Source organism: Schistocerca piceifrons, chromosome 4, assembly GCF_021461385.2.
Source record: "Schistocerca piceifrons isolate TAMUIC-IGC-003096 chromosome 4, iqSchPice1.1, whole genome shotgun sequence".
NCBI classification, from domain to species: domain Eukaryota; kingdom Metazoa; phylum Arthropoda; class Insecta; order Orthoptera; family Acrididae; genus Schistocerca; species Schistocerca piceifrons.
Genome location: NC_060141.1, coordinates 242,662,339 through 242,686,966, shown reverse-complemented (window position 1 = coordinate 242,686,966; position 24,628 = coordinate 242,662,339). Strand labels below are relative to the sequence as shown.

Genomic DNA, 24,628 nt, shown 5'->3' with positions numbered 1-24,628 from the left:
ATTATCAGTACTTACCTGCGTGCTGAATGCACGTTTAAATTAAGAGCTTCTTCGGCCATCAGCCAAAGAAGCTATAAATTATTATGTAACTTGAAGTGGTGCGTTACTAGCCCAGCGGCTAGTCGGGAGAGCGGATTTGATCAGGCGTTCCCTCAGCCGCCCGCACCGCGGCTTTATATATAAGAACACTGCGCGAGGAAGCAAGGCCCCAGTTCTCTCCAGACGCTGAATGACACGCCATCTGTGTCGGTAGTCGCGTCGCATCAGTGTATCAGTGTATCTGCTACAAACAGCCTCGGGTGCCGTATTAAGTTACTAGAGATATGCGGAACCATGAAAACATTTCATGTGAAGTGTTAATTCTGGGATGATTTTCATTATCTAGCTTCAGTTTGCGTACTGTCGTATTTTCACGTGCCGTCGCGGGACAGACATTCTACCAAATATTTAGCGTGGCGTTTGATGAAATATTTTCATCAAATTATGGCGAGCATTCTTTTTAACATTTAATTCGGACATTTATAGTTGCATCAGCGCATTAGACTCTGAACTGCTCTGTTAGTTAGGTTGTAGGGATACTTGTGGTTTTTATCAGTGAATTTCAGAATATACTCAACTATTTTGGAAAACCGTTTTTGATTAGAAATCCCGGACAATCTCCTAATTCCTCAGAGCTATAAGCTGCAGCTATAAGAACATTCTCAGGTAAAGTGGGCACTAGGATATCTATTTACTGGCTCCAAGTTTTATTAAATCACTTTCTGGGGGCCACGGAGTAAATAGAGAGCCAGTGTTGAGAACGGCAAAAGACAGCATTAACAACATTCAAAAAGCTAGAACTAATTCAACACGCAATCATATATCCAGCAATCAGATATTAATTAGTTTACTTTTTACAAAACTATCCGCCGCCCCACAAGGGTTGAAAAAAAAAAAAAGAACAACAAAGAGGTTTTGAGGTAAAAATTCATTTATTTTTCAAAGTAATTTTACATTTTCATAAGCAGACACAGCAACACTATTTTCACACATCTTCTTCTTCTTTCTCTTCTGTTGACGGAGAGAAGGACACCTGCAGAATTACAGGTTATGAATAGCAGCAAACGTAAAGATTCAATGCATCCATGAGATCTTCTCCTTCCCCTTCACGTAGATGATGGTATCCGAGTGATCGAATAATTTAAGCACCATCACCATATCTTTTTAGGGCTATCCCAGTGAATTCCATAGTAAGACTGTGTTAACTTGAAAGACCTCGGTGATGCAATGTTTGCTTAGAATGTCTCTATCATTCCTGAATCATCTGTGTATGCCATATCTTTAAATTTTATCTGTCTACGCTCATCATCATAGAAACCATCAAATAAAGAAATAGGTCATTAAAAAAGTAATAGCATCTTGCTTGGCTACAGAACATACATTATTATTATTATTATTGATCTTTTCAGCTGTACACCCAGTACAACAAATTTTAATTGATGGTGACTCATCAATGTGATATTGCGACATCGAGTCATAGTGCTTAAAGCATGGCTCATACTTTGACATACGTCAGGTGGCAAGTAAAATATATATCACATAGTAATGGTACAAGTTGTGTAAGGAACATGTAATAATCAAAAGCGTTCACATGGCGATGACTCTTTATCAGTTTCATATAAATATCCAAGAGCACGTCACACGCATTTCTTGATTTCAACATCTCAAACACGCTGTAAGCAGTAACATTCTCTTTTCCCTTGAATCCATAGTTCTCAAGGTTGATTGTAGTAACATACTAAGGAAGTAAGAGCTCCGGAATATTTTTCTAATGTGTGGCTACAGCTCTGTTGTTGAACAAGCAGAGTCACGCATTCACGATCCTCATTTAATAGCGATAACTAAAGCATGACCATACTTTGTACATCACACTCACTAACGCTAGTCAGAATTACAGCATTACCTTACTCACAGACATCCAGGACATACTTGAAGCTGAATAACTGAATGACGATGGCATCATAGTTATTATTCAGTTACATAAAGCTAGTGTGCTGAAAGAGACAAACGAAAGTCTATTGCATGCTTGTAATAAAGCATTCTTTGCATTCGGGCCTATAGGAGGTTTCTACACAACATGATATTCCTTTTTGAAAATTCATCTCCGACAGACACATTATAGGATCTAAACAGGGCTGTATCACAAAGTCACCGTTTCTCGCACATACAACAAACGAAATCTTTGTATGACGCTCTAACAGGTTCTTTTATTTTTCGTAACAAACTCAATTTCGCCAGTTGAAACAACAGATCCGTCTCGCGGTGATCCTCGTCCTGTTCCAGTGTTAAACAGGAACGGTGCTTAGCAACATGAACTTACACATCCGCTCAGACTACAGCAGTTTTGCGGTTTCTCCACCCACCTGCTCCGCCCGCAAAAATTAACTCTGAATGAATGTACTCTAGTATATTTTGCACTCACAATTATTTCTTAGTTAGGGGAAAATTGTGTCTGGTGAAAGCTATGCGTGGAAGCAACTGACACAAACCTCGACTTGGCTATCTGAATATGTATAAAAGACGCCAAAAAGACGCCACTTTATGTTGGCTTGACTTACAAGTATCGAAAATACCAAAAGGTTTCGTGGAAGTGGTGAAATCGATAAACAGAAAAGACTCTAAGGCTTTTTAAATTGCCATTACATCTTTTATTCATCGACAAATACGTAATGGCAGGCGACTTTTTGCAGTGCGAAAACGACACGCAGCCGGTGCAAGTATTGACATATAATAATTTTTTTATATACGTATAATAGATAGTCAGAAATGTTATGCTGATGCTTGAACGTGAAGGTACCGTGGCTTATGTTCCGACATACTTTTGTGGGAAGTAATCAAACTACTATTCCCGTAAAAACAAAAAAAAAAGATTGCGTATTTCTAGTCATAATGGAAGGATAGATTGGACATGGTGAATTGTGACTTCAACGCACCGTGAAGTATATCCATACGTAAGTGGTGATAGATTCATTTCATAAACAGCTGCACAATATAGCAATGTAAATGTTCAACTGGACGTGCTATAGTGTACAAACAGGACGAGCAATACGGCTGTAACAATACATCCCCTCATCGGCGCCCCTGAGCGTACCGTCGCGTTTTCCTTGTTGTTCTATCGATAGTGATGTTGATTACAGTACACCAACCCGCGTCGTTGATGTCTTTCCAGGTGTTACGTCTGCGGGTGCGGTATTCATTATCACACATAGTGCTGGACACCTGTCCTCCATAAGACCTGTTTGAGAGAATCTTGTCAGGATGCTGCACCTTCCAGAAGTGCTGATTCGAAGACTTTGTCAGATAATTTCCTAGGACTGAGGAGAGTCGAGACATTTAGCTGGTGTGAGCGTAGGCATACCATAATTTTTTCGGGCTCTGTACAGATATAAAAGATAACTGTACTGTTCATGTAAAATGTGTATATATTGCAGTGTAAAGTTAATGTGACTTATATTGTGGCATGACTAAAGAAGATGAGTGTGTGTCCTATCGTGGGGGATGTACAGATTCAGCACGTGTATTGCCGTGAGGGTATGGGAGGGATTTTTTTACGTGGAAAATTATGTGCGGTATAGCTACTGAGATTCGCTCCAGAACCACAGCTGTCAAGAGGAGACATTACCTGTACATTACCTTAGCTATCTTTTGTTTAAACTATATTCCATCATTTTGACCGACCCATAGGATGACGTGAATTAAAAAAAAAACTACCCCATACATATGAAGAATATAGATTTAATTAATTTGCATAATTTTTTTTTATATCGACGAGATGTTAGCAGTACAATAGTTAATGGGAGGGTGTGCATGACTGGGTGACATGGAGCAGAACAGCAGGTTAAGTGCAGAACACTATGCTAATTTGCATAATTTTTATGTAAAACGCAGTACAATAGCTGGGTGGGTGTGAAAGAAGAATGAGCGAGAAATGGCGTTCAAAAGCATGTGAAATTCGAAAAGTGTACCAGAAAATGATGGGAGGACATAATTGATAATTAATTTGGTATCAAAGGCGGTACAATAGTTTAAGGAAATGGGGGATGACATGGAAAACCACTTTAACAGTTCAATAAGTAAAGTGCCGACAAAGGCCCAAAGATTAGGTTAAAACACCCAGAGTACAGTGTCGAACATTAGGTTATGCAGCGTGCTTGCCCCATGTAATTGCTTCTTGCAAAACCTACATGTTTCTAAACAGCAGAGAATAGTGAGCAAGAGAAATCCAACCCCCACAAGCTGAATTTTTATAACTGAACAAAATACCCTTGAATTTCCTGTTATGAGACCCTTCCTCTCCAGCAATTTCCATATATTCCATTAACTGCCTTGAATCCTCTAAATTGTAGAAATAAACAATATTCCACACACAGCAATCGATTTACTTCAAAATGACCGATCAACTGAGTCTTTTTCCGCCAATTTGTTGGATCGGGGGTGTGAGGGGTGGAGGATTACCAGAGGAGAAGAGGTTTACTAATTGATCAATTTAATTAAGTAGTCAATCAAATTGATAAGAGTGAGAGGGGGTCCTACTCCAATAACTCAGACCTGAAAGTGTACCTGTAGCACCGAGGGGGGAGGGGGTTTGTCAGGGAGGGGGTGGGTGGTGGGGGGAACAATAGGTTAAGTGCCTGTTAATGAAAAGGAAGGATCCTTTTGGCAGAACAATAGGTTAAGTACCTGTCAATCAAAGGAGAACAGTACGTTAGGTACCTGTCAGTCAAAGGAGAACAATAGGTTTGCCCCCGAGTGCACACCTGCCCCTGATGTAGTCAATGCGCACTAACAAAATGCACTGGTGACCCCCTTGCCCCACTAGTCAGGAAGGGGATTGTAAGGTGAAAAGATGCCAAAATAAAGTTCTTAGACACCATTTCCCCCTTGCCCCAGTAACAAAAGGGGGAACAACAGCTGGATTTGATTAGTCAGCCTTGTAGCATCGACTTAAAGCTAAGGTTGTATAAAGAAAAAGAAGAAATTGATGATATGTAATAGAAAGGAAACTAACAATCTTATCAGCAAAATACAGACAAAAAAGTGAAAAATAATCTCATATCTAAGAAGCAACCAAGACACAGAAGCGACAGGGGGATTGGTGAGGGGGGGGGGGGGATAGGAGCAAATAAAGTATCAGAACTAGACTGACACAAATGAAGTAACAGTTATTCAACAAATGAGCTCCATTGGCATCAAATATTGGTACAGAACACAGGAAAAAGTGTATGTTTGGAAAACTTTATTGAGAAGTAGGTGGTGAACGAGAAAAAAACCTCGCTGTGGAGCCATTATGAAAGCTTCCTCTGAAAATTCTTCTTCTTCTTCTTCATCATCTTCTTATCACTTCCCCGTGTCGCCACGTTGTCGGTGGAGTAATTCGGATTTGGTAGTGTTAGTAAAAGCTGATGACCAGATGCCCTTCCTGACGCCATGCTTCCTTGAGACAGAATCTGTGTACCCCATCTGTCGGCGGCTGCTGTTGTATCATGTTCAAGGGTGAGAGCGTTTTTTAAATGTTTCCGAAGCGCGTATATGAAATGGGACGTGGGTACCAGCCACTGTTTGCCTAAATCAGATGTGGAAAAGCGCTTAAAAACCACACTAAGACTGGCTGGCAATCCGGTCCTCGTTTAAATCCGCCGAGCGTATTCGATTCGACGCCAAAGCACCTTCCCATGTCCTGAAAAGAAGCGATTTGACGCGATCGGCCATCCGGGCTTGTCTTTCCTTGAAAATTACTTAGAACAGGTCGTCCGGAATCCTACCGATGACGGAAATATACACAACAGACAGACTCAAACTCTTTGAGGATGTCGATATAAAGATGTCGGTATAGTAGCATAACCCATAGGCTTTTTGTGGGCAGATCCAGCACGTGCCGTCACCACAAAGTCTCCTCTTTCCAGTGTCAGAAACAAAGAGGAAATTGTGTAAAATTAATTCAGGTAATCTGATTACTGATTCACATTACTGGCGAAATAACGAGTTCATTGATACTGAACATTGACCTATTAGTTGATTAATTTAAAAATTCCTTAATTAAATCATAGATTTGACTATTAAAGCTAATTTCCTGCAACTGTCCAGCCACAGCAATGTCATGCCGTCAAAGCTAACTATCGGGTGGAGCAGGCTCACTATTTTACCTGTTCACCACTTAATTTACGTTAAAATCCTTTAAGCCGGCCGGGTTGGCCAAGAGGTTCTACGCGTTACAGTCTGGAACCGCGCGACCGCTACGGTCGCAGATTCGAATCCTGCCTCGGGCATGGATGTGTGTGATGTCGTTAGGTTAGTAGGTTTAAGTAGTTCTAAGTTCTAGGGGACTGATGACCTCAGAAGTTAAGTCCCATAGTGCTCAGAGCTAATAAAATCCTTCAAGATAGTGTGTTGTCTTAAAATTAGTATCCTGGCCTTGTAACACTAACCAAAATGGCCTTGCTGTGCTGGTCCTGCGAACGGCTGAAAGCAAGGGGAAACTACAGCCGTAATTTTTCCCGAGGGCATGCAGCTTTACTGTATCATGGAGAGCTGCATCAAACCAGTCTCAGGACTGAAGACCACAACAACAATACTTTCAAATATGACTAGAGGGCAAGCAGTCGCGCAGGGACACCAATTCGTCACGCGCTTCGGAGAGTTGGAGCCCAAATCACCCCAGGAATCTAATCTTCAAACACCAACCCGCGTCTACAGTCCGGGAGACTTGGACTGTTAGCTCCACGCTCTCCAGTTATGTTGGCATTTGGAGCCTCGTCGCGTATCATGGAGGTGCACTGTGGAGAGGTTAACAAAAGTCCTGGGAGATCATCTCTCAGCACAGTCATATGCGGTTGTTCAAAGATGCTAGAGATGCTGCTTCATAAGTAGCAGTAGCGCCGAAGTGGCCGCAATCTTAGTCTCGTGTAACATCGAACTGCTATCGAGTGTTACGAATACAAATCGGGATCACTCCGGTCGTTGCTCACGCGTCGTTACCCAAAATACCATTCTCGCATTTAGTACTCTGCCCTCGTTCACTAGTAATATAGTAAGTCACACTGTACCGCCTCTAGTTCTGCATTTGTACCTCAACACTCGTGGCTTACTTTACTATGATCGAGGTAGAATACTCGTAATCATTCTCAATCTTTCTTTCTAGGAATCAGTTCGCAGTATTATTGCTTCCTTGAACCTTACATTCGTTTACCTTGTTATTTCTTTGTCATGTACGCTAGTATTCGTGATGATACTGTCATAACTTTTGCAACACGACTACCTTAAGTTGTGTTCTCTTTGGTTACAATATATTTTCAAATTAATGTCTGAAAGAGCCTCTCACTGACTGAAGCTTTGCCCCGTCCACTGCCTATTAATTCCATTCAGCATCTAGCCAACAAAAACCTATGCCAGTAGGAGAGGTATCTGGTAGCCTGCATGATCAACGGGCCGTACATCAGCAGGTGAATGATTATCTCTGTCTGACAGAGAAAAGGAGTGAGGTCATTTGTCAGTCTGTACCCCCAGTCGCAGCCGTTGCGTCAATTGTGTTGATTACAGTAACACTCCATTAGCTTCAGGTGATTAACCTCCTAGGCGTTACGGTAGGGCTGACGGGAACTGAGCAGAGAGGAGATGAATAGTCTTCTGGGAGATGTTTCCATTCGTGTAAAGTTCATTCACATGCAACAGTAATTATTATATAATTTGTCTCTAGCAGAAGCAATTCAGATTTCTTTGCCTGCATGCAGCCGAGATTTGTGTTGTGCAATTTTGCTGGTTGTGGATTTCCCATTTATCGTGTCTTGCAAGGGACAGAGTATCTTCTTCCTGCTGTCACTACTCAACACGATAACAAGTCGTACTTACAAGAGAAAAACAAATAAAACGAGTTTAGTGGTGCGTTTAGCAGTGAGAACACACTTCAAATTGGCTTAAAGGTAGCACCTACCTGTGGACAAATGGAACATTAAAATGAAATGAAGGAACTGGTGGAAGAAAGTCTTAATCCACAAGAGTGTAGTCTGCTTATTTGTTTCGTTAAATTAAAAATAAGAATATAAATACAATGGGACACAGCAATTTATGTAGGAGACAGCATTTTATAGCGATAAATACGGAAGTAATGCATTCTAAAACAAAAGAAAAATGGTTAAACTAACCCTTACTAAATTAATGGTTAGGGCTTTCTTCTGCTGTCCCTTTCGAATGGAAGAGTACACTGGAGAGCTCGTGAACACACACACACACACACACACACACACACACACACACACACAATGAGTCCCTTTGCGTGCGAGGCTGCGAGTTCAATCTTTAGTACGGCTCATTTGAAAGTATTGTGTTACGGAGTCATATTGGTGTAACGAGGTGATGGTAACTGACTGATCAAGATGGCACGCGACCAAATGTGAAACAGTCTGTCATGAAGCTTGTCGTGCAACTGGCAATTCTCTAAGGCTTAGCTGCAGACAGTGTAATAACATGTTTTATAGGCACGGGAAAACAAACTTCCAGAGGCTGAATTTCGCCAGAGGTTCTAGGTGGTATGAATTGCAATGGCACACCCTTTTCTGGAGGTATAGCTTGCTTTAAAGGACTAGGATCTTTATATGCGGATCAGGAATCAGGCGAAAGCACGTTATTTTGAACATCTATTGGCAAAAAGCTGTACTCATACCATAGTTGGAGCTCTCTTACTCCCATTTCCCCACTCTTGCTTGCTGTGACTTAAATATTTCCTACTTCCCTTACAAGATCACCACCCGAGAGAGAATTATAGGTGGCAGAGCACCTCCAACTTCTCGAAGCACAATAAATAACTTTCAGCCAATTTACCATTCAGATTAACAGTCCGCATACCTGTACACGAATGCATTGAGGCATTGATGTTAGTTGATCTTTATGCAACTCTCTTGGTACCTCTAATTTCCAGGATTCCTTTCAAATGAATTTCCTCTTCAAATCCCGATTGATCGGAGTTGAACAAATTCCTCACTGAACAACAGGATAAGTTTGTTTACATCATCTACAAATTTTGGAGCCGATTCAGTAATTTGCTGTGCATCGTCAAGTTGATGCCTTGTTTGAAATTTCGTTATCTTAGGCCTTCCATTTCTGTAGCACTCTTTGAAGTTATGCAGTCATCCTACAGCTTCTCTTGAAATCGCTGTAATATATGTCGCACGCAATTTAATGTGTATAACGTAGTAGGTCATTACAATGCAAACCTTATAAAGTGTATCGAGCATCCTTGAAATGCGCTAACACCAGTGGTAAGTAGTGCACTTAGTTCTCCTTTGAATATCCGTAGTTTATCTTATGCGCTACACGGTCATATTGCTGCGGACATATTCGAAATCTGTACATAATTATTTTTTTACTATGCTGTAGGTCATCTTCCATGTGCGGAATTATGTTTAGTTCCCGCTCCCTGGACAACAGTTATCATTTATTACGTTTCACTGGGGACGGAATTTGTGGCTCACTGTCCGACAAGGATGATAAACTACTTGGCTCCAAACCTATTTCAAAATCATTGTCACTTATTAAGCATATATCGACAGTGTACACCTCATGCACATTGTCCACACGGTTGAACGTATATGACACCACACATTGCATTGACTCACCTAGCAGAAACGCTGATATTTCATTTGCCACTTCTTTTGTGCTCTGCGAAATTCCTTGGCTTCCTTTCTGACGAAATGTGAACTTTGGCAGCTCTTGTTGCAGATATACTGCAGTGTTCACTTTGTTTATCGTTGCCATTGATCTGCTCTACATCAGTACCACCAGTACTGTAGTGAGTTACTCGTCAACTAAGAGTGCAACTGCTGTCTGTGGCCTCATAATGTGATTACCTTTGGATACCTCCAGTCCCGCCACCTGTTGCCTTTAGCAGCCAATATTGTTGTTGCATGGTGGACAATATGGCACCGATCAGGTTGTGAATGGGCGGTTTAAGACTTGGACTGAGAGCGACTGTGTAACTGACCTGTTAATAACGAGACAATGGCAATTTAAATAGCTTTGCCGTTGACATTTGTCCGTTGAGCAGCTCCTCCAACATTTGGTTCAGGGAGGAGACCCGAATGAACCACCCCCGACTGTTACAGTTAGAAAGATATAGCCGCATTGAGCCGAAAGCGGCCAACGCACCTTGTGTGCTGTACTAGGAATTGACTAAACTGTGAATTTCCAGTACGAGTGATTTCTGTGAACGCTACTTTTGAGTAACTGCGAGTTTTAGTTCGATTTGTCACAGTTTAAAATCGCAGTTTACAAGTTCACAATTTGTATCCAACTAGAAAGTTAAAATACGATTTCTGAGATTTAACACAGTAGATGTTACACTGTGATTAGTCACAGGTAGCATATCTGCTAACAGGTATTGGACAAATTAGCTAAGTGAGTGCAACGGAAATTACATGTCTCGCCTGTAAAGTGTGCAAAATGAGTATTTCAACAGTATGTTATGGAAGTAGTCATGCGATTTGAAAGAGATGATAAATAAATGTGTCATTCTTCTTTTGTTAAAGCTGTCCCGTACCACTAAATTTTCTGTAGTGGAGTTATTGGTAAACACTTGATTATGTGTTTTAAGGTTGATGACATTCAAGAGAAAAGAATGGGCTATACGAATCTTCCAGTTAAAGTTGACATCGGGAATAGTTTAAGTGCAAAATTTGAAGATACACACAGAAGTTCACTGGTGTACTGTAGCGCTGAAGGAGAAAGTCTTGTGAATACACTACCGTTAATCATTTGATTTATTGATTCATCCTATAAATCTTTCCAGGTTGTGAGATACAGAAAACACATACACACACACACACACACGCCCACACACACACACACACACACACACACACACACATATATATATATATATATATATATATATATATATATATATATATATATATATATATATATATATATATATATATATGAGATTTACCACAGTAGGTGTTACACTGTGATTAGTCACAAGTAGCATATCTGCTAACAGATATTGGACAAGTTAACTGAGTCAGTGCAATGGAAGTTACATGTCTCGCCTGGATATAAGATGAGCATCAACAAGAGCAAAACGAGAATAATGGAATGTAGTCGAATTAAATCGGGTGACGCTGCGGGAATTAGATTAGGAAATGAAACGCTTAAAGTAGTAAATGAGTTTTTCTATTTGGGGAGCAAAATAAATGATGATGGTCGAGGTAGAGAGGATACAAAATGTAGACTGGCAATGGCAAGGAAAGCGTTTCTGAAGAAGAGAAATTTGTTAACATCGAGTATCGACTTAAGTGTCAGGAAGTCGTTTCTGAAAGTATTTGTATGGACTGTAGCAATGTATGGAAGTGAAACATGGACGATAAATAGTTTAGGCAAGAAGAGAATAGAAGCTTTCGAATTGTGGTACTACAGAAGAATGCTGAGGAGGTTCTATTAAGTTATGGTGAAACCTACTCTTTTATATCATTCCGAATCATGGACAATAACAAAAAAAAGAAAAAAAATCTTGTATACAAGCAGCAGAGATGCAGTTCATGAGATACGTAAGAGGCTGTTATAAAATGGATAAAATAGGTATGAAACAAGAAGCTGAGATTTAAAAATCTTTTCATTTAATAATATCGAATAGAACACAATGAAATGGAAGGATCATGTTGATAGAATGACAGAAAATAGATTGCCAAAAAATGCCGATTGAAAACAGAGAACTAGGTAGACTTCGTAAGAGATGGACGAATAGATGATAGAGACCGGAACAGGTGATTACAGCACCTAACCTTGGAAGGAGATGATGATGATGATGATGATGAAAATAACAGTTCAGTTCATTTAGAGAAAAAATTAACATACTTGATTTAGTTGCAGTTACTAACCTTGTAATTCAAAAGGCTATAGGCTAGATTCTGGTAAAACCAGCGAGTATACGAGGAAATTTAGTATGAAAATGTTTTCTGTTGGCCCTGTGCTACTGAGGTCATTTACAAGCGGACCATCCGGCTGCTTTGGCCGTGCGGTTCTAGGCGCTTCAGTCCGGAGCCGCGCTGCTGCTACGGTCGCAGGTTCGAATCCTGTCTCGGGCATGGATGTGTGTGATGTCCGTAGGTTAGTTCGGTAGTTCTAAGTCTAGGGGACTGATGACCTCAGATATTAAGTCCCATAGTGCTTAGAGCCATTTTTTTTTTTGACAAACAGACCTTTGGAGGAGAGAGTGAGATTTAAAGTGTTAGATCGATGCACTTCAAATAAAAATATAACAACAGAAGTTGTCTTATTTAACACTGAAAATTTCGAAATACTTGCAAAATATTTTGATGAGCTTGTTAAATACTCAGAACCAATCCATAAGCTCGAATACTCAAGCACTCCTGAAAATCTAGAAAAAGATTTACCCCAGCTATCAAATAAATTGGAGATACTGAGAGAAACCTTAGAAAGCTGGTAGAGAAGACTCTACTACAGCAGAACTTTTTAACGGTCTCTGCCAAAAATTGCAAAACTTAGCTAAAATTAATCTTTGAGAAAACTTGGAAAGCAGAAAAACTCCCAGGAGAGTGGAATGTAGCCTTGATACATTCAGTACATAAGAAAGCCAATAAACAAGATGTTAACGACAACTGAGGTATTTCTTTACAACCAGTTGCATGTAACATGTTTTCCATTAGGTGAACACCAGTCCGTCTTCGGTGTTGTAGCGGGTCGGACGTTCCTAGGGCAGCGGCCGTGCCCCGTTTAGCACGAGCTTTGTTTACATCCGTGAGACTTCGCATAGCGGTGTATTGATTATTACAAATAACGATGGCTCTTTCGTACCGGAAGGCGACACCAAGTTCATGTTCGACGCACAATACACAAGACCAAAAGCACACGAAGTCGAACTTACCCGTCGATCCACCGACGGTTACCGCATTTGCCGCGCCGACGGGAACGTGAGTGTGGTTTCTGCTGATCATGCCGGTCTCGGAGTGAGAACGGTAGGTGTATTCGAACTTCCGTTCCAAGTTCCTGCGGACATGGTTATCTCAGCTCTTCGCCTTTACGGCACGGTCCTTAATCATGCTGCGGAGGAATGGACCAGCCTAGAGACGTATCCCGTACTCAACGGAGTGCGCCAAATAAGAATTGAACTCCAGAAGCACATACCACCTTACATGGCAATAGGCGACTGCCGAGCTATCGGTATACAGGGTGGTCCATTGATAGTGACCAGGCCAAATATCTCACGAAATAAGCATCAAACGAAAAACTACAAAGAACGAAACTCGTCTAGCTTCAAGGGGGAAACCAGATGGCGCTATGGTTGGCCCGCTAGATGGCGCTGCCATAGGTCAAACGGATATCAACTGCGTTTTTTAAAAATAGGAACCCCCATTTTTTATTACATATTCGTGTAGTACGTAAAGAAATATGAATGTTTTAGTTGGACCACTTTCTTCGCTTTGTGATAGATGGCGCTGCAATAGTCACAAACGGATAAGTACGTGGTATCACGCAACATTCCGTCAGTGCGGACGGTATTTGCTTCGTGATACATTTCCCGTGTTAAACGGTTCAAATGGCTCTGAGCACTATGGGACTTTACAGCTGAGGTCATCAGTCCCCTAGAACTTAGAACTACTTAAACATAACTAACCTAAGGACATCAAACACATCCATGCCCGAGGCAGGATTCGAACCTGCGACCGTAGCACTCGCGCGATTCCGGACTGAAGTGCTAGAACCGCTCGGTCACTGCGGCCGGCATACCCGTGTTAAAATGGACCGTTTACCAATTGCGGAAAAGGTCGATATCGTGTTGATGTATGGCTATTGCGATCAAAATGCCCAACGGGCGTGTGCTATGTATGCTGCTCGGTATCCTGGACGACATCATACAAGTGTCCGGACCGTTCGCCGGATAGTTACGTTATTTAAGAAAACAGGAAGTGTTCAGCCATATGTGAAACGTCAACCACGACCTGCAACAAATGATGATGCCCAAGTAGGTGTTTTAGCTGCTGTCGCGGCTAATCCGCCCATCAGTAGCAGACCAATTGTTCGAGAATCGGGAATCGTCGGTGTCGAGAATGCTACATCAACATCGATTGCACCCTTGCCATATTTCTATGCACCAGGAATTGCATGGTGACAAGTCTGAACGTCAGTTCTGCCACTAGGCACAAGAGAAATTACGGGACGATGACACATTTTTTGCACGTGTTCTATTTAGCGACGAAGCGTCATTCACCAACAGCGGTAACGTAAATCGGCATAATATTATGCACTATTGGGCAACGGAAAATCCACAATGGCTGCGACAAGTGGAACATCAGCGGCCTTGGCGGGTTTATGTATGGTGCGGCATTATGGGAGGAATTATAATTGGCCCCCATTTTATCGATGGCAATCTAAATGGTGCAGTGTATGCTGATTTCCTACGTAATGTTCTACCGATGTTACTACGAGATGTTTCACTGCATGACAGAATGAGGATGTACTTCCAACATGATGGTTGTCCGGCACATAGCTCGCCTGCGGTTGAAGCGGTATTGAATAGCATATTTCATGACAGGTGGATTGGTCGTCGAAGCACCCTACCATGGTCCCGGATTTCTTTCTGTGGGGAAAGTTGAAGGATATATGCTACCGTGATCCACCGACAACGCCTGACAACATGTGTCAGCGCATTGTCAATGCATGTGCGAACATTAAAGGACGGCGAACTACTCGCTGTTGAGAGGAATTGTCGTTAAACGTATTGCCAAATGCATTGAGGTCGACGGACATCATTTTGAGCATTTATTACATTAATGTGGTATTTACAGGTGATCACGCTGTAACAGCATGTGTTCTCAGAAATGATAAGTTCACAAAGGTACATGTATCACATTGGAATAACCGAAATAAAATGTTCAAACGTACCTACGTTCTGTATTTTAATTGAAAAAAATCTACCTTTTACCAACTGTTCGTCTAAAATTGTGAAGCCATGTGTTTGTGACTGTTACAGCGCCATCTATCACAAAGCGAAAAAAGTGGTCCAACTAAAACATTCATATTTCTTTACGTACTACACGAATATTTAATAAAAATGGAGGTTCCTATTTAAAAAAAAAACGCAGTTGATATCCGTTTGACCTATGGCAGTGCCATCTAGCGGGCCAACCATAGCACCATCTGGTTTCCCGCTTCAAGCTATCCAAGTTCCGTTCTTTGTAGTTTTTTCGTTTGACGCTTATTTGGCACGGTCACGATCCATGGGCCACACTGTATACGATGGTCAATCGAAAACCTGCTCTGGCTGCAGACAGGAAGGCCATGTCCGAACTGACTCTTTTCAGCGACGTCTAGTACAGCTACCTCGGGACACCCAGTAGCCGCCACAGCAGATGACGTCGCTTCCTATTACGTACGTGGAAGCGCTACGGAACGACGTGGGCGACGCGCATGACAAGCCCCTGCCCATAGAATCTGCAAACATAGCCCCCGATCCCATGTCACTGACGGTGCAAATGGCCTTGTCACACCACCAGCCAGACGCCCCACAATAGCTGCGGATCCACGGTCCTACCACGCTCCAGTCGAACCCATCTTCGGATATGGAAGCAGGTCCGCAAGAGGACCACACTAAACAGCATCCCTCAGCAGACGTGGAAGCTCCACCACGAAAACAGCGGTCGAAGAAACGAAAGAAGGGACGGCTGTCCACATAAGACGAGCACCACAACCGAGGCGACGAACAATACAGTCGAATCGACCAAGATTCGTTTCCTCTGCCAGGGCAGGACGACGTCACATCCACAGCGTCGGTGCTACAAACCGTGGAGAAGCCGCCACATCAAAGAGACGCGCTGGATACAGATATGCAACAGGATGAGGTCTCACCTGCAGATGAACGCCCATCAACATCGAGAGTCCTCACCAATGCATTAGGAGATTGGGCACAAGAAATGGAACGAACTGATGAGATGCAGGAGGCCGACGTTCAATCATTGGCTCCCACCAACGAGTCGGGAGGGAAACTTGCCCATGGCAGCCAATGAGGCCGTGTCGTGTGGTCCTGGTCCAGGAAGAATGCTCAGTCGACGGCCGATCATTAGATGCGTGAATTACCAGCAGTGTACAACCGATAAGATGTCACACTTCTACCGTATTTGTACAGTAAAGATACAAATGCTGCAAGATATGCAGCGAGCAGCGGACGTCGACATAGTTTTTCTGCAGGAGGTACCTAACGCTGCCCCAGTTGAATTTTACGGTTATGACGTCTATCTTTTAACAGGTTACGACGGTAGCGGTGGCTCAGCCATACTGTTACGAGAAGGAATAATGGCGGAAGATGTGGAATACTTACCATCGACCCATGGTGTTGCCCTGACTCTAGGGGATTTACGTTTGGTGAATGTTTACGCACCGTCTGGCTCAACCAAGAGACACGAACGCACAACCTTTTACACAGAGGAAGTGTCTCCGCTATTTCGAGGACGTCAGGAGAATTATATTGTCGGCGGCGACTTCAACTGTGTTCTGCGGCGCGAGGGCCACACTTCGTTCCTTGCCCGGCGTTACAGACGCTGGTCCGGGGTCTTACACTGCATGACATTTGGGAAATGACGCACTGCGACAGCCGCAGATACACGTACTTTAGAAGCCACTCAGCTAGTCGACTAGATAGGGTGTGTAACGTGGGATATACAAGGCGACAATTGACGCCGAGATATGGCCTACGGCCTTTACAGATCACCAGGATTACATCTGCACCATCGCTCTGCCACGACAGAAGACATGGCTCAGCAGGGAACCATGGAATCTCAACGTTACCCACCCACCCGCAGGACGAAAACTGATCACGAAAGGTTGAAGTCATATGGCCGCCATTGTCAACGGCGTCAACGTTCGTACGATTCAACATTTAAATGGTGGCTCTGCTGCGTCAAACCGACTTTAGGCAGAATGTTCACACGATATGGCCAAGATAAGTCACATTGGCAACGGGCGACTTCCGAATTTTATTTCACAGCCCTACGTGAGTTGGCGAAACAACTACCGTCTGCCGACCGTCAGCAGGCTGTCCAACGTATCAAAGCACAACTGCTGCGTCTTACGGCAGTGAAAGTGAAAGGAGTTGAAGTACGTTCGAGGATGCTCGACGGGTTACGCAACGAACGGCCGTCATTCCACCATATACTGAGGAAAAGAAGGCAGCGACGACGTACACTTATACGGGATGTCGAAAGGGCCGATGGATCGCGGGCCACGTTACAGAAGGATATTGCCCGTGCTTTTGCTCACCACTACCGCAGTTTCCATGTGGAGGACCAGCTGGACAGAGCAGGATCAGCAGACGTGCTTCGCGAAATGCCAGCGGACGAGCATCCCACTGAAGTGGGCGGCCTTGTGGCCGAAATCACCGTAGGTGATCTGGACGCTGCCCTAATGTGTGGTGCGTTATACAAATCACCTGGACCGGATGGGCTCCTTCTTGAGTTCTACAGCACCTTTGCTCCTCTGATAGGACCGATGTGGGTACAGATGTATAGTGAACTCTTAACACCTACCTTACGTGTACCTACCGAGTTCACAGAGGTTATAATGACACCCATTCCAAAACCAAATGGTGGTCAGAGACCAAAAGACTACCAGCCTTTGACATTATTGAATGAGACTACAAAATCATTGCACGTATCCTCCGTGATCGAGTGGACCATGCGTTCCTACGAGAGGTCCTGGAACGGATGGGTATCCCCCTCCAGTTTGTGGACACGACTGCAAATAAGATGGCCGAAAACGTGATTAATTAATGGCGCGAACTCTAGAGTCTTGGTGAACGGTGTTAGCTCAAAACCTTTCGCGATCCAGCGCTCATTGCAGCAAGGTTGGCCACTTTCAGCCACCTTATTTGCAGTCGCTCAGGAACCTGCATTACACGGCCTCCGACGACGACTTGAAGGTGTCCAACTACGGCCCGCTTCTTTCCAATGCGGCGCATACGCCGACGACGTCGTTCTTTTGGTCAAGTCAGGAGACGAAATCCAGGCGGCGCTGGAATGGCTCCAGCAGTATGGAGCGGTTGCGAGTAGTGTCATCAACCTACGAAAGACCCGGTGTATGGAAGTGGGCAGAGGGCTGCCACCAGGGACAGCAGTGTCCATCACCGAGGTCCCTACACTTAAGTGTTTGGGAGTGGTATTCCATGGAAACATACGACGTACAGCGGCGGATAATTATCGATGCCTACTGTGACAGACTCGCGCATTGGTACGACAACATGCACTGCGCACCATTTATATGTCCCAGCGCGCACATTATGTCAACGTCTACTTGGCACCGAAAATAAGTCACTTGGCACACATGCTGCCGTTGCCCACCACGATCGCGTCAAGACTACAGTCGGCCTTCGGATACTTCGTAAATTCTGACCTCCTCTTCAAAATCCGCTACGATACCTTGACGCTACCACCGAGAGGAGGAGGCATCTGACTCGCAAACTTGAAGAACAGGGCGCGTGCGCTATTTCCTAGTACGGTGCAACGCTATTGGAGAACCGATCACGTCACCTTAATGGGAGCTGTGATCAACGAAGTGGCTCCCCATTCAATCTGTCCACCAGTCAATGTAGGCCACATCACGGCACCGCTCGCACACATTCGGGATTTCTTCATCGATTAAAGTTACGTTCAGGACAGTGCCGGAGTCCAGGCTGCCCACAACGAAAGACATATATCAAAGCTTCCTTCAGCAACAATATCGCAATGTGCCCGAACAGAAGTACCCGGCGATACAGTGCCAGAGAATATGGAGAGTGGTCCATCTTCCCTCTCTCCCTACAGAGCTACACACATTGTGGTATATAGTGGTGAACGGCGAATTCACGAAGCATCAACGACTGCACTCTATTCATCTGGTCGACACGCCGATGTGCCCCCACTGCGCGGTCGTCGACTCCGACGAGTACCGTTTGGTTTGTTGCAAGGCAATCGACTATTGGCTTCTGACGAGGAAAATGCTGGCCATATTACTGTGTACGGCGCACACGGCGATCAAAGCTGACGACCTACTATTCCCGGACAAAGTATTCTTTCCCACCGCCAGGACAAATGCCGTAAACTGGATAAAGGGGATGGCGACGTATTATTTGTATCGTATCGATGACAAGAATGTCATAGATTTGTGGTACATATACCAAGAGCAAGAAAATATCTTGCGTGAATTATGGAACATGTTTTTCCAATTACTTAGGTCCGTTATTCACGGACCCTGCGGCTAGTTGGGGTGTTCCGGGTATGAGAAGTGAAATGAGGAGATAGCTCAACGTTCAGCAACTAACGTTCAAGCCTGATGTATTCAGGAGACTACACATAGTTTTTAAGTTAACGAGAAGCCGACTTGGACACACGCCAACAGGGCCATTGCAGGGTCCCGTTTTTTCTAGAAGGTGTTAGGAGGGTTAGGAGCCGTTTTTACGTTTTGATGTGTCGAATGGCACCTTTAGTTTCTGTATGTTGTGTTCAGCGCCTTTGAAAAACGTTAAAAATCAATAGACACAAAAAAAATCTCAAATAAAAAAAATTAGGAAAGGGAGGGTGGAGACATGGTGGCCCGTGACCTCATCCCCAAGGGCGGGGGGTGGGGGGGATGGTCTGAATCATAGACTGATAATTAGTGGACGTGGGTTCGTTTCCAGCAGACAGCGCCTTTCTTTTTTTATTTTATTCTTCGCAGTGTTAAACTATTAATTATAAAATTGAAATATATTTATACAAAGTTCTAGTTATATATTTAAAACTAATATAATTATTCCATTTAGTTATAATTACTACCATCGTATGCGAAAAGACTATAGACAACTACATTGTAGCACATTGGTATAATTTTGCACGAGCCAGTCAACTACACTCTCAAAATCTTCGCTACTGCTGCAGTTTACACTTCACATGCTCCAAGACAGCTCTCTTTAAGTGCAGATGGAAGCAAAAATAATGATCATAACAGATAGGAAGCACTCGGCAGTACCCTTTTCAAGATTACTGTTGAATGCCTAACAATTATAAGGTCGTTTAAATATTAAGGGGTAATATTATGAAACGACATATACTGGGAAAAAGAAGTGTAATTAGTAGCAAAGAATGCGAATCGTAGATTTGGTTGCATTTAAAGGATTCTAGGAGAGTGTCCCGCATCCGTAAAAGAAACAGCATACAACACGTTAATGTGACTAATTCTTGGCCGATCGAGGTGGCTGAGACAATGGCAAGACGCTAGACACGGATCCGGGAGGGCGTTAGTTCAAATCCTCGTCCAGTCAGCTAGAGTTACGTTTTCTGTGGTTTTCCTATATCGCTTAAGGCACATTGGGGAATGGATCCTTCGAAAAGGACGCGGCCGAATTACACCCACATACTTCCTCAGTCAGAGCTTCTGTTCCGTCTCTAAAGACCTAGTCTTCGAAGGGACATTAAACGCTAACCTTCCTTCTTTTTAAAATGTTGCTATAGTGCTCCGAGTCCCAGATTTCGGACGAATTCAGAGATGCGCTGTGCAATCTTAATATATCAGAATAGCCTCTTGTGGTATCCACCACTATTAAATCTCCGCATCCAACAGCGGAGCGCTCCATTACGCGCGGCCGCGAAATGCATTGTTGGCCACACTTCCCCGTGCGCAGGCCGCATTCGCGCGCGCGCTTCAAAACACAGCGATTGGTCACTCATTACACTGAGCGACTGGGCGCCCAGAATATACAGCGACCCCAACTGCCCGCTCCATTAACCATGGAACCTTATTTAACACCGCTCCTGACGTCTGCAAGCCAGTTCTCATCGTGCTATGTTTCTGCTCCACAACTCGGAAGTGCCACACTGCGGTGGACGTGCTGTTCGACTGTGATTTGGCTGCGCTCTGGGCTTAGAATCCGAATGCTGAACTGGAATTTTGTCTTCAACGTCCACTAGGCTTAGTACATCAACGAAATTATAATTTCCGCCGAATCCTGTATTTCACTTGCACTTCCTGGAAACTGGTATAACCACCATCAATTTATACAATTTCCCATGAAGTGTTCATCTACAACTTGCCGTTTGGTTACAGAATTATTAGTATTGGTGCTGTGTCAACAGATCGAAGAACGGTTGTAGATCGGATTAGATTAGATTTACTTTCATTCCAAGTGATCCGTAGTGAGGAGGTCCTCCAGGAAGTAGAATATGTCAGAAAACAACAATACATGACAAATATTTACAACCAAAACAAATAAGTTAATGTACCATTCCACAGATCCCAAGTGGAATGATCGTCATTTTTAATTAACACTACATGAAAGAGTCATGTTACAAATACTAATGCACTGAATTTAAGATAAAAAAGTTTATTTATTTATTTATAAGGTAATAAACGTGTAATACAACTACTATAACACTTATTTACAATGAACACATTACTGCACAGAAATGGTGCAGAAGTTAGATTGTACTTACACACACACACACACACATATATATATATATATATATATATATATATATATATATATATATATATTGAACACATTACTGCACTGAAATTGTGCAGAAGTTTTATATATATATATATTTGTGTGTGTGTGGTGTGTGTGTGTGTGTGTGTGTGTGTGTTTGTGTGCAAGTACAATCTAACTTCATTTTTAATGAACACAAATGAAAGAGTCATTTTACAAATACTAATGCACTGAATTTAAGATAAAAAAAGTTTATTTATTTATTTATAAGGTAATAAACGTGTAATACAACTACTATAATACTTATTTACAATGAACACATTACTGCACTGTACTGCATTATATATATATATATATATATATATATATATATATATATATATATATATATATATATATATAAATCAGTTGGTTTTACTGAGAAATTCATCAATGGAGTAGAAGGAGTTGGCCACCAATAAATCCTTTAGGCTTCTCTTAAACTGAATTTCATTGGTTGTTAAGCTTTTTATGGCTGCTGGCAAGTTATTGAAAATGTGTGTTCCTGAATAATGCACACCTTTTTGTACAAGACTAAGTGACTTTAAATCCTTGTGAAGATTATTCTTATTTCTAGTATTGATTCCATGAATTGAGCTGTTGGTTTGAAAAAGTGATATATTTTAATGACAAATTTCATTAAGGAATAAATATATTGGGTAGCAATAGTTAGTATCCCTAGTTCCCTAAACAGGCTTCTGCAGGATGTTCTTGAGTTCACACCACATATAACTCTTATTGCACGTTTTTGTGCCCAGAAAACTTTAGCTTGGCTTGATGAATTGCCCCAAAAAATAATCCCATATGACATTATGGAATGAAAGTAAGCATAGTATGCCAGCTTTTTCATTTTTATATTAAGTAGTAAATTTATTGTGTTATTCCGGGTTATAACACTCCAACGAAAATGTAAGGGAGATGTTCAGGCTATTAAAATGGCCATTAAAATTTTGTTCCTGGGAAGATGCACAGCCTCTAAACACTTTATAAAAGAAAACATGATTCACTGTACGCTGTAAATAATGAATTTTTAATTACAGCGCACCGTGGACAATGTTTTATTTTATAAAAGTGGAATCTTTGGAAGAAAGTACGTCGTTGTCACTGCGAAACCCCGTTGGGTTTGATTAGAGACCTGGCATTCGAGGAATGCCGCACAATATTTCTGATATCTCCATGGCATATTTCTCATAGAGACATTGAGAATGAAACAAGATACCGAAGAATATAGACAATCATTTTCCTTGGCTTCGTATGCGAAAGGAATAGAAGAGGACGTCGGAATATTGGTACAAAGTACCCTCAAGCGCAGCTTGTGCAGCAGTATGCGAAGCACTTAACGTGAATATAGAGGCTTCGGTACCTTGAATTGCTTACAAAGTGACTCAAGCCGAGTGCTGCAACATTAGTTTATATATTGTAATTTTGTTAAAAACACTTTTGTAACAACATATTTGGCGTTACTTTCAGTTGCTATTGCGTCCCGAGGGATCACCATTTATTACGATTTTTCTTTTGTACATTTGTGAAAATTACTGTAGAAACTCACACGTAGTCTTCAGTGTTCAGCTGTTATACCATCGTCTCAAAACTTAGTACCGCTGTAGCGCTGGCGTGCTGACTGTATTAAACGAATAACTCCATCGAAAACGCCTTGTACTGTGTTATATAATCTGTTTCCTTGTGTTTCACTTCTGTTCTGCACTTTCCAGACGGAAACAAGTTTGGACACAGAGTGGATGACGTCGTGTCGTCGTTTCCGGGTCAATAATTACCTCGGTCATATCGCGTTGAACGCTAGGTATAAAACCGGCAATTGAAGACAAGCGTATCTTTGTTTTGCTATATCAGCGCCTTGTCACTAAGTGTCCTAAGCAGAAGTTAGGTATCGACCTTGAAATGCTGCAAGGACAAATGATTTCTTATCATCATGAAGATATGGATATATATATTCGTGCAGCTCCTATACCGAACACAAGGCGGTCACACGTTGTTCAGAAACATATAGTCGAGGATCCGGCGGTCGTCACCAAAATGGGTTCCACCATCAGGTGGGTAAGCGCGTACTGTGTTCAGAGCATGCAAGCCAACATTTGAACTTAGAAACTTGTAAGGTCTTATGGGACCAAACTGCTAAGGTCATCGGTCCCTAAGCTTACCCACCATTTAATCTAAGTTAAACTAACTTATGCTAAGGACAACAGACACACACACATGCACGAGGGAGGACTCGAACCTCCGATGGAGGGAAGCCACGCGAGCCGTGACAAGACGACTGAGACCGCACGGCTATCCCGCGGGGCACGCCAACATTATTTTCTGCTTTCTTCAAAGATGGCAGTTACGCTGCTTATTAAAGCGATCACCGAGCTGAGTGGCTCAATGATTGAGGCACATGAAGGTACTGGCTTCATACGCCCAACGACCATCCTGGTTCAGGTTTCCGGTGAGTTGTTGGCACTGTGGCTGATTTACATTGCTAAAATGTAAAGGGAGAATAGCCGCCTTCAGTGAAAAATAGTTGTTTTTATTACAGAGCATTATGCATTTAGAGCTCTGAAGACCTATCTTCGGGTACTTAACGTATTCTTCATTATTTGTACGAGGCATTTCCTCCTGGTCCAAGACATAAATTCTGTTCAGGTTATGGCGGCATAATTATAACAAAAACGCATGGTTCGCAGGAGAGCTTCTGTAGAGTTTGGAAGGTAGGAGACGAGATACTGGCAGAAGTAAAGCTGTGAGGACCGGGGGTGAGTCGTGCTTCGGTAGCTCAGATGGTAGAGCACTTGCCTGCGAAAGGCAAAGGTCCCGAGTTCGAGTCTCGGTCCGGCACACAGTTTTAATCTGCCAGGAAGTTTCATATCAGCGCACACTCCGCTGCAGAGTGAAAATCTCATTCTGGAAACATCCCCCAGGCTGTGGCTAAGCCATGTCTCCGCAATATCCTTTCTTTCAGGAGTGCTAGTTCTGCATGGTTCGCAAGAGAGCTTCTGTAAAGTTTGGAAGGTAGGAGACGAGATACTAGCAGAAGTAAAGCTGTGAAGACCGGGCGTGAGTCGTGCTTCGGTAGCTCAGATGGTAGAGCAGTTGCTCGCGAAAGGCAAA

General features: G+C 42.8%; 1 protein-coding gene across 1 annotated transcript in view; it reads left to right on the top strand.

Annotated features, from left to right (window-relative positions):
• The first annotated feature begins 23,501 nt into the window (after positions 1–23,501).
• The window catches only part of LOC124795519 (venom allergen 5-like), a 48,539-nt gene continuing 47,412 nt past the window's right edge, over positions 23,502–24,628 (top strand). The window contains exon 1 of the mRNA XM_047259588.1: positions 23,502–23,571. Coding sequence (XP_047115544.1) covers positions 23,555–23,571 — 17 coding nt within the window. The 5' untranslated portion in view covers positions 23,502–23,554. The remainder of the gene's footprint in view (positions 23,572–24,628) is intronic.